The sequence below is a fragment of the Eurytemora carolleeae genome, unplaced genomic scaffold (assembly GCF_000591075.1).
Source record: "Eurytemora carolleeae unplaced genomic scaffold, Eaff_2.0 scaffold39, whole genome shotgun sequence".
Taxonomy (NCBI): domain Eukaryota; kingdom Metazoa; phylum Arthropoda; class Copepoda; order Calanoida; family Temoridae; genus Eurytemora; species Eurytemora carolleeae.
The window spans coordinates 2,085-14,259 of NW_019396056.1; the positions used below are offsets into that span (position 1 = coordinate 2,085).

Below are 12,175 nucleotides of genomic sequence, written 5' to 3' on the forward strand. Positions count from 1 at the left end.
AATTCATTTCTATTTAATCCCATTCTATTCGTTTTAAACAGAATCATTCAATTCGTATCTTTTTAATCCCATTCTGTTCGTTTTTAAACACAATAATTCAGTTCATTTCTGTTTGTTTTCAAACAGAATCATTCAGTTCATTTCTGTTTAATTTCATTCTATTCGTTTTAAATAGAATCATTCAGTTAATTTCGGTTTTGTTCCATTCTATTCATTTTAAACAGAATCATTCAGTTCATTTCTATTTATTCCATTCTATTCGTTTTTAAACAGAATCATTAAGCTCATTTCTGTTTAGTTCCACTATATTCATTTAAACAGAATCATTCAGTTCATTTCTGTTTATTCCATTCTATCAATTTTAAACAGAATCATTGAGTTCATTTCTGTTTATTCCATTCTATTCGTTTTTAAACAGAATCATTAAGCTCATTTCTGTTAAGTTCCACTAAACAGAATCATTCAATTCATTTCTGTTTAATTGCATTCTATTCATTTTAAACAGAATCATTCAGTTCTTTTTTACTTATTTATTTTTAATTATTTTTGATAAAATATCGTTAAATGCAAATTAAGTTATGAAAGACGTAGATATGAATTAGCAGTTGTATTAAGAGTTAGAATGCTTGTGTTCTTAAATCTGGGTATTGTAACTGTGTAGAATATGATTGATGACGGGTTGACCGGATAAACCTTTAAGACCTATAGATCTCATTTTGTCCTGGGTTTAGCAACGTAGAGTGTCAATGACATGTTAATTAGAAAGGGGCAGCGTAGAGAAATCGTTAACAATATTTTTAAACCACGTAGAGGTTAATTAACAATGATATTTATAGTTGAACCGCGTATAACTATATCCGGAGGTTTAGGGTTGAACTAGTGACTAGGATCTCCAAGGATGAAATACTAAAGTGAGGTGGGGAATCTCCGTACCCCCAGTACTATCGGAGCTGTGTAGGAGAGAGGAAAACCATCCTAAACCCCCTCCTCCGACTCCTGGTGAACCTGGCGGTAATTATTTCATACTTACTCCGGTAAATACTTGTCTCAATCCGTCCCGTCCTCTCCAGGGTTCGGTCAACAGAGATTTATTCTCCGGAGATATAGAAACCCTGACAACCAGATACAACCCTTCATATACACCTGGATATCATAGATTTTACCCGTTTGACCTAAAATTAATTCGAGAACATACTAACAATACTTTTCCCTATATATTCATTAGTACCTAGATATACATTGATATATTGATGGCTCTCCTACAGTATACATTCCAATGCAAAAATGCCGGATTGTCAAAGTTACTTATCGTTGAAACAAAATTCAAAAAATTAGTTAATATAATTAATTAATTGTTCGAATATTGGAACTGGAAGGGGGGGGGGGTGGGGGGTTGAATTGCAAACTTCTCATTACTCCGCAACCGTGCTCCAGAATCTGTTCATAACTTTAACAAGAGAGCCTACAATTCTACTCAAATACAAACTTAACCCTCAATAATAGACAGAACATTGTGTACCAGGGTAAACCACATCGTTTATTCAAGTAAAGGAATTGAGTCTTTGTCTCAAACCATGATTTTCTAATCTCTATATCCTTGCAACCCAATGCCGTAGACCTTAGATATTTCAAACTATGAATTCTGATGAAAAAATCTAAGTTTGAAATATCAAAGGTTTACACCATCATCAGGTGGAAAATATATAAGTATTAGAAAATCAGAGTTTGTTACAAAGACTCAATTCCTTCATTTTAATTTTCAAAAAAGTGAATACATCAACTGACAAGAAAACTTTGTCGAAATCTAAGATTAAAAAATGTTCAAAAAGAAAATAAAAAAGTTTACAGAAGGATTTTAAAAAATCTTTCATATATTTTTCCCTTTTTACAGTAAAAATTTTTTTAAATAGCGTTTAATCTTATATGCAGAACAAAATATAGTTTCTTCAAGTTCAGTCTTAGATTAGAAAAGAGAAAAAGAGTTAATATTTTCTCAAAAAAAAACAGTATCAAATATTTACGGTGATTTTTAAGATTTAAGAAATATACGTGGATTTTTAAAAAATGAATTTTTCCCGGATTTTCCAAGAAATATTAGAAGCTCCTCCTGTGTACTCTCTTGCATGTTCCTATTCAAGCATTTTCTAAAATTTTATTAAATTTGAGGTTTTGATGCTTGGCAGAGGAAAGTATTTGAACTAAACTAATAATTAAATCCCCCCCCCCCCTCAACTATCTATCTACCCATCTAATTACCTCCTCCCCCTTCTCCAGATCAAGATTAAAGCAATGTATTTAATTGTTCCAGTTTTTGTATTTTACGCCATGCAAACCAGTGCTTCAAGCAGTTTAGTAATCTTCATCAAGCTCTACAATTATACCTGTAATAAAACAATCCAATATGGCAGCCTACAGGATCAATGCCGCAACCCAAAATGAACATTGGTTTACTTTTTATGATCAATCAAAACAAGGTTTATCACAGTTTAATCCCACTCAAATCTTGAAGAGAAAATTCAGTGGTCAAAACTTTAAAATCGATATTTGCATACGTGGTTCAGTCTGTAACCTGAAGGCGGTTTAATTATTTTTTTGGACACAGCCACCCATTTCTTAATTATTTCTCGATAGATTTGCCGAAATTATACTTAAATCTTTGAGTTTAAAAGTTTACGATGCGGATATCCATGTGACTAAGCGCTATTCCAACCAAAAGTTTTATCCTCAGGATGGTTCGTTTTCTTACTTGATATTGTATTGTATTAGCTTGAGGTAAATTATCCAATGTGATTAATATTTGATGAGAGAAACCTAATCTTAAACCAATCCTTACATAATCATCTTTGGTGGGGGGGGGGACATTTTTATTTTCTGACTATCATGATTTTAAAGAGATAAAAATAGTTTGACTTTGATGAAACATGTTTTTAAACCCTAAAAAAAGGATTAAAAGGAGAAACTACATATACATGATACATAGGATACATCCCCTTCTCCCCATTCGTGGATACAGGGATACATCCCTCTTCTTGGATACAGGGATACATTACCCTTCTTGGATACAGGGATACATTACCCTTTCCAGGATGCAGAGGGATACATCCCCCTTTCCAGGATACAGGGATACATCCCGCTTCTTGCATACAGGAATACAAATCCCCTTTCTAGGATACAGGATACACCTTCCTTTCCAAGATACAGGGATACATCCCGTCTCTCCAGGATACAGATATACATCCCCCCTTTCCAGGATACAAGGATACATCTCTTCTTGGATACAGGAATACATATCCCTCCTCAGATACAGGATTGTATCTCATCTTTCCAGGATACAGGATAATATTTCCCCTTTCCAGGACACAGGGATACATCCTGCCTTTCCAGGATACAGGGATACATCCTGTCTTTCCAGGATACAGGGATACATCCTGTCTTTCCAGGACACAGGGATAAATCCTGTCTTTCCAGGACACAGGGGATACATCCTGTCTTTCCAGGATACAGGAATACAACTCCCCTCTCCAGGATAAAGGGATACAACTCCCCTTTCAGGATAAAGGGATACATTCCCCCTCTCAGGATACGGCTAAATATAAAAATATCGAGATTTCGGATAAAATTTTGCTCTTCTGAACCCTTGGTTTGGTTGATGGAAAGATATATAAATACAATGTATTCTCTTCTCTATGTTTTATTTAGTAGTTTATATCGGAGAAATATACTTACACATCCTGTACTCATCTCAATCCTTTAATAGATTTTAAAACATTTCAACCTACAACTGTCTTAGCTATCTGTCAATCTATCTGTCGGTTTATCTGTCTGATCTATACATAACCCCCCTCCTCATCCCGTGTTTGTATATATTAAAATGTATATATTCGCAAATACTGTTTAATTTTAGAACCATGAATAATTATTCTCAAATCAAGGGAGAGGAGGCGAATGGGGGAAGGGAGATAGGGATAGAATTGGGGAAGATATTGGGGAGGGGGAAGGAAGGGATGACGAGTAGAGAAGGACAAGTATAGGAGAAAAGAATCAATATCAGAAGGAAGGGGCTAAGTTTATAAAGCGGAAGGTTGAAGTAAAGAATAGCGAGGGGAAGGTTAGGGTAGAGAATATAGAAGTGAAGGTTAGAGTAAAGAATAGAGAGGGGAAGGTTAGGGTAGAGAATATAGAAGTGAAGGTTAGAGTAAAGAATAGAGAGGGGAAGGTTAGAGTAAGGAATAAAGTAAATAAAGACAGAAAAAGTATAAAAATGAAATGTAAAAGAGAAGAAGTATAAAGAAGTGAATGTGTGTAGAATATACTGCAGTGGGAGAACCTGGGTATTTTATAATTGTGTACATTTAGACGAGAAAGGGTTAAAGTTCCTAAACATTGGATTTTGCAAACTTTAAATATTTTGCTATTTCATTTTGCTACGAGAGTTTTATAATTTGAATTGTCGACTGATTGGCAGATTTCCCCGAGAAAGAATTCCAATATCTTTAAAACAAACTCGACAAATCCAATAATTTCTATTCTTCTGATTGAAAGAATAATTTATTCTGTTCCCTGGGTTTGCGCATTTTATAATACTTTGATTCTACAAAATGGCTGAATCAAGGGGGGAGGAGGGAATTGCTTTGCAAGCACAACGCAGTATTTTAATGACAATTATTTTCAGGTTTTATTTTGCAAAAACACGGTAGAATTTGAGATTTACGATGATAAAACGGAAAATAACAAAAACAATTGTTCATGAATCATTGTTTTGTTGCACCCTTCAAACTGACTTGAATTAAAACGTCCTCCATCTTGGATTTAAATATGGCCGCGATATACTCAAAACTTTTTCTTTCAAGATGGTGTAAACTTTGAAATTATATTAAGTAATTAGTAAAATTGAATGAGTACGGGTTCAAAATTAAAAGTTGAGGTGCGAATATGAAAAGACAGAAACATTCTTTAGAAAAAGAATGTTTTAAAAAGTAGGCAGGGGGAGTGGGGGGAGGAGGAGGGAGAGAGAAGGAGAAGGAATAGTTTTTGAACAAATTATTTTATACAATTTTCATGTTTTATTTCTCTAATGAGCTGAAGACATTTAAGTATTTGTAAGATCAAGACTGAATAAGATATCCTATTTTTTCTATGTGAAAATTTATTTCATTCTGGTTTCTCTGTGACTTGCGGATTTATAGCAGCCAAGAAAATGGGCGGAAATTGTCAGAACAGAATTTCAAGGGTACCATATAAATACTTTAAAAGATTAATATAAATACTAACTTTATCATGTTTGCAGATGTGAATACAGAACCTTGAGTTTAAACTGGAGAAAAGTTCCAAATTTTGACGCAAGATGGAGACACTGGCGATAGCTGATCATAAATACAACCTACGGTGGCCGGACTACCATGACACCATCCTTTCAACTTTTAGGTAACGAAAAAATAGGAAACATTTATAAAATTGTGCGAAAAATAAGAAAAAAGGCTTTTAATGGTGGTTTATAAGATTTTTTTAAATAGGTACTGCAGACAAGAAATTAAAATGCCGTTGGTTGCAAGAAAATTTTAAATTTAGAAAAAGTCCAATATATTTTCAACTTTTTAATTTCTTGAATGATGGCGTGTATCTGAAATGATAAATGTTTGAGTCGGATTAATAAATGTTTGCCTTTCGTTAGCAAGGTTTACTCTTCTGCTATAATGAAACGGTTTTTGCATCAGGAGCAACATTTACAGGCTAATCCCCTCAAAACACTAACAATATTTGGGGCTGTACAGGGTGTCCCAATAAACATGGGAATTATTTTATCGATCCATGTGACATTTTTCCATGAACACAATTATTGCAGTGTTCCAGTTTACACATCTAATATTGAAAACGTCTGGTCTTGAGATTTTCAAAATGAGGTCTACCATTTTTGTATCTTCAAAATTGACGGAAATATTGCAAATAATTTGTACAAATTTAAATTTATTTAATAAATCAAAATTGTCTTAATATCTCTCAATTCCCATGTTTATTTGGACACCCTGTATAACAGAGGTCGAAACTTTTAAATTGTAATCTCTTCAAAAAGCATTTATCCTTATTTTGTCTAGTCCGATGGATTAAGTTAATTCCTCCAGAATTCTGTAAAGATCCGACTATTTATAAAAAAAAGATGTTTTAGATATAAAGATTTTATGGACATAGAAGTCAATGACTAAAAAACTTTTACTCTGTTTTTGGTTTAAATGCAAACTTACACTTTATTTCTAAACATTGTCGTTGTAATACAGGAAATACAGTAAATACTGGAAATACAGGAAATACAGTAAATACAGGAAATACAGTAAATACAGTAAATACAGTAAATAAAGTAAATACAGTAAATACAGGAAATACAGGAAATACAGTACATACAGGAAATACAGTAAATACAGGAATTTCAGTGCGTTCCACTGAATAATGCAAATGCAGAATAAAAATCTTAAAATGGTTTTTGTGATTAGAAAGGTTAAAGGAATTTAGTTTTCCCCACATACTCTGATATTTTAATATCTCTAGCTTTGTAACCCAATGTCACAGACCTTAGATATTCCAAACTATAAACTCTGTTAGATCATGTAATCTAAGTTTGAAATATCAAAGGTTTACACCGCCAGTTTGCAAAGATAAAGAGACTGGAATATTCAAGTTTGTGGCAAAGACTCAACTCCTTTAGATAAAAGTGTAAAATTAAAATTAAGCATTTGCATCATAAAAGTCCTTAAATCTTTGAAAATAGTATTTATCCCTGCATGTATGTATATCTGTTAATGACTTATATTAAAACAAACTAAGGGGTTGGATTTGATAAATAGAGAAAAGTGGATGAACTATGTATGAAAAGTGGATGAACTATGTATGAAAAGTGGATGAACTATGTATGGCTGATTGAACTAATTCTAACTTTTTGATAACTCCGTGGCCGAACTTAAAGAATTTAAGCGCCGGTTAAAATCTAAGCCGCGGTTTAGATATGATTGGTTCCACTTAAAATTGTATCAAATGTTTCAAGATTAAAGCCGGCGCTAAATTTAAACCGGGTTTTGGCGGATTTAAACCGCGGCTCAAATTCTTTAAATTCCACCTCCGGACTACTAAAATAAAACGTTTTAATTTTCCTTATTCTTTAGAAGTTTGAAGGCCGATGAAGATTTTGTGGATGTAACCTTGTCATGCGAAGAACACCAATATTCGGCACATAAGGGAATTCTTAATAAACGTACATGGTTGTACAGTACATAATGTACCACAAATGTACATGAGAAAAAAAGAGTATTTAAGATGTGAAAGAAATTAAGAACAGAGAACTAAAGAACTAAGTAAGTTAGACTGGGTAAAGTGAGGAAAGTAAATGGTTAAAAAACTATTGCTGAAAGAACGAAAGCTAACGAAAATGAGAAATAGCAACGAAATAAAAAAATAAAAACTGAAAGAACAGAAAAAAAGGCTAACAGGAATTAAAAAAGGAGCTACGTAATGAAAGAATAGAAATAAGGAGATAAAGCGTTAAAGAATCAAAGAAAGTCAGAAGAAAGATTTAAAAGATGGGGGAGGGAAACCCGAAAAAGGAATTGTAAAAAAGGCAAAAAAAAATGTTTTAAAAGGGTATATACGTTGAAAGAGAGTTAGAGATTAAAAATTTAAAAGGAGTGTAGGAATTGCAGGATAAAAAAACAACAAAAAAATCAAAAAAAAATAAGTAAAAACGAAAGGATGAAAGGAAGAAATTTAAAAAAAGGGCAAACTAAAATAAAATAAGGATGAAAAAGTAGCAATTAAAGGAAGAAATGGAGAAATTGAAAAACTAATTTTTGTATACAGAAAAATTAGTAAGTTTTGTCCTGTAAATTATTAAGTTTTGTCCTCTAGGTTGTCCTGTCAGCATGCAGTCCTTACTTCAGAAAACTTCTAAAGGTAGGACATCAAATTTAATTAAAAGGACAAACAATTTAAATCACAAGGACAAACATACAAATGTAAACAGAGCGGACACAATGTTAGATATTTGAAATATTTTCCCAATATACAATACAATATAATTCATCAAAAGATTACTTTCATTTATTAAACATTTTTATTGTGTATTTAAGGAATCCAACTCTTGGAATAGAAAACAAATAAAGAATGTGATTTTATTTTCCAAAATGTCAACTTTTCATCAATTATTTAAAAATTTATTTCTTTTTCTAACAATTTGTAATCATATTTTTAATTAAGAAACGACAAAAGTTCTTTTCTTGCTGAATTATTGAAAATGAAAATCTTGTATTTCTTGAAAAATCTCAGTTTTAATCAACAATGTTCCCAGTTCATTTATTAAACTCATGCTAAATGTCAGTCCGATCCCTCTAAACCTTGTTAATAATAGATGAAGTGTTTGCATTATCTGCAGGCAATCAATCCTTTTATTACAAGATATTCTCAAGATACTCAACATGTTGATCACACATCTAAAGGAACTGATTACTTGTTTAAAACTAAATTTAAACCTTTTTATCTTACTCGAATAAGTACATGAGTAGACTTTTTAGTAAACTTCAAGTACATACATAGAAGTTGCAGTACTGTAAATGTACATTAGAATTTAATAGATATTGCTAAATAATTTCAAGATCTAGCATTGCTATGAAAGTACATGAGTCCTTGCTTGACTTTAAATACTTGATATTCTTGTAGCAGATTTACGTCTAATTGGATGTAAGTCAAAGAAAATAGTGGCTTTAAAAGTCAATTAAAGCTTGCAAAAAGTTGCGCGAACTGAACACTGCAAATTCCTAAAATAGAGACATTCCTGTGAAAATTCTGGTCATATTGTTGGAAATAATTGCTAAAATTACGAAAAGTACAATTTCTGATTTATCTTTCGTAAAAACGCGTCAATTCTCTATAAAAAGTGCCAAATTGAAGAAAAACTAGTGCAAATTCTAATCAGATTTCATTTTTCGCGCAAAACAGATGCATTTATACACTTCGCCATTTTTCCCGCAATTGCAATTTGCAAATCTTGGAATGCAATCCATACATGCACTAAACTTCTGGAGTTGACAAAAAAAGATTGACATGTAGAAAATAATATTTAGATTAGTAGATTTAGATGTTAGAAGCAATTTTGAAATTACTTTGAAATTTTGAAGTATTAAATACAGTCTCTAAAACGTTGAAACCAAATTCAAGTATTTTGTTTGAAAATGTTTATGTATTGCATTAGTAAAAATAATATGCAAAAAAGCAGATATGTAAAAAGGAGTACTTTTGATTCTGTACAAAGGAGTTCTTTCTAATTCTGTACAAAGGAGTACTTTCCTGCCATATACAAAAGGGAACTTTCAAATTATGTACGAAGGAGTAATTCTTAGTTGTGTACAAAGTAGTAGTTCTAGTTATGTACATAGAGATAAGTCTAGTTATGTACAAAGGATTACATTAACTTATCAACAAAGGAGTTTTTTCAGTTATGTACAAATGAGTATCTTTCAATTATGTACAAAGAACAAATTCTTATCTGCAACAACTTTGTTTTATTTCTCAGCTCTCTATCTGTGATGTATGCGAAGTAAAAAGATTTAATTACTTTTCTTATAATTCTTTGTTCTAGAATTGTTTTATTCTTTTTATATATTTACCCGGTGGTAAAAACTGAACACTTGCTAGCAAGAATGTTTATAGGTGCAGACAGATTCCAGGGGGAGGGGGGTATCCTTTTTTTATAAATCATAATAAACGAAACTTATGGGATAATTAAGGTCATGTAAACAGACAGAAAACAAAGAAAATAATAGATCAAAAACTATTAACAAAAAGCTATACGAAAATTAACAAAATGAATTTAAATATAAGAAAGTATAAAAAAAAAGTCTACCTGACTGAAAAAAGGACAACCTACTACTTTTGTAAATTCCATAAAAAGATGTTCGTACATATACATAGTTAAACTATTGATGAGTACACTAGTTGAACTATTGATGAGTACACTAGTTAAACTATTGATGAGTACACTAGTTGAACTATTGATGAGTACACTAGTTAAACTATTGATGAGTACACTGAAATATTGATGAGTACACTAGTTGATGAGTACACTAGTTGAACTATTGATGAGTACACTAGTTGAACTATTGATGAGTACACTAGTTGAACTATTGATGAGTACACTAGTTAAACTATTGATGAGTACACTGAAATATTGATGAGTACACTAGTTAAACTATTGATGAGTACACTAGTTAAACTATTGATGAGTACACTAGTTGAACTATTGATGAGTACACTGAACTATTGATGAGTACACTTGTCGAACTATTGATGAGTACAGTAGTTAAACTACTGATGAGTACACTAGTTGAACTATTGATGAGTATACTAGTTGAACTATTGATGCGTACACTAGTTGAACTATTGATGAGTACACTAGTTGAACTATTGATGAGTACACTAGTTGATCTATTGATGGGTACACAAGTTGAACTATTGATGAGTACACTATTTGAACTATTGATGGGTACACTAGTTGAACTATTGATGAGTACACTAGTTGAACTATTGATGAGTACACTAGTTGAACTATTGATGGGTACACTAGTTGAACTATTGATGGGTACACTAGTCGAACTATTGATGAGTTCACTAGTTGAACTATTGATGAGTATACTAGTTGAACTATTGATGAGTACACTAGTTGAACTATTGATGAGTACACTAGTTGAACTATTGATGAGTACACTAGTTGAACTATTAATGGGTACACAAGTTGAACTGTTGATGAGTACACTAGTTGAACTATTGATGGGTACACTAGTTGAACTATTGATGAGTACACTAGTTGAACTATTGATGAGTACACTAGTTGAACTATTGGTGAATACACTAGTTGAACTATTGATGAGTACACTAGTTGAACTATTGGTGAGTACACTAGTTGAAATATTGATGAGTACACTAGTTGAACTATTGATGAGTACACTAGTTGAACTATTGATGGGTACACTAGTTGAACTATTGATGGATATACTAGTTGAACTATTGATGGATACACTAGTTGAACTATTGATGAGTACACTAGTTGAACTATTGATGAGTACACTAGTTGAACTATTGATGAGCTGTAAAGAATATGTATTGAATTGCAAGATGAATGTTCCCCTTTATCCTAATGGTCATTTGTTAGCATGTCCAGTCAATGAGATACATTTGTCTCACATTATAGATAGATAGATTGATAGATAGATAGATAGATAGATAGATAGATAGATAGATAGATAGATAGATAGATAGATAGATAGACAGGTAGATAGATAGATAGATAGACAGATAGACACAGAGAGATAGGTAGAAAGACAGATAACAGACAGATAGAAAGACAGATAGAGAGACAAATAGACAGACAAATAGACAGATAGAGAGACAAATAGACAGATAGAGAGACAGATAGAGAGACAGATAGAGAGACAGCTAGACAGATAGACAGATTGACAAATAGACGGATAGACAGATAGACAGATAGACAGATAGACAGATAAACAGATACACAGATGGGCAAATAGACAGATAGACAGATATAGAGCTAGATAGACAGATAGACAGATAGACAGACATTCAATTAGACAGACATTCAAATAGATAGACGGGTGCCAACTTTACTTATACAAGTAAATTTCACATTAGCATGAACATTATGGAGAAGACAGACAAACAGACAGACGCAAAATCAGGGAAACAGACAAACAGACAATTGGAAAATTTAAACATAAACTAACCATGTTTGATTGAATTATAAATTGAAATTAGAGAAAAGCGAACAGTAATCTATTGTATTCTAGTGTATTCTAGTGTATTCTAGTGTATTCTAGTGTTTTCTAGTGTATTCTCGTGTATTCTAGTGTATTCTAGTGTATTCTAGTGTACTCTAGTGTATTCTAGTGTATTCTAGTGTATTCTAGTGTATTTTAGTGTATTCTAATGTATTCTAGTGTATTCTAGTGTATTCTAGTATCCCCGACACAAATCTAACGAATCTACGCTTTTTTATGCAAATAGGAACCATGTCACTCAAACCCAGTCTAGATACGATATTATTTGAAAACTAAATATTGGAATTAATAAAGGAATGAGAAACGAATGTTTTTACCGGGGGGGTCATGTAATCTAAGTTTGAAAT

At 32.1% G+C, this 12,175-nt stretch overlaps 1 protein-coding gene across 6 annotated transcripts in view; it reads left to right on the plus strand.

The window, feature by feature from the left end:
- The first annotated feature begins 911 nt into the window (after nt 1–911).
- LOC111707262 (protein abrupt) overlaps nt 912–12,175 on the plus strand; it is a 22,037-nt gene continuing 10,773 nt past the window's right edge. For all 6 annotated transcript variants that reach the window (XR_002766399.1, XR_002766400.1, XM_023480335.1 and 3 more), the window contains exons 1-4: nt 912–1,011; nt 5,288–5,424; nt 7,152–7,224; nt 7,891–7,935. Coding sequence is in view for 4 of the 6 variants with exons in the window: in XM_023480335.1 (XP_023336103.1) it covers nt 5,345–5,424; nt 7,152–7,224; nt 7,891–7,935 (198 nt within the window). In the remaining 2 variants the exon portion in view is untranslated. The remainder of the gene's footprint in view (nt 1,012–5,287; nt 5,425–7,151; nt 7,225–7,890; nt 7,936–12,175) is intronic.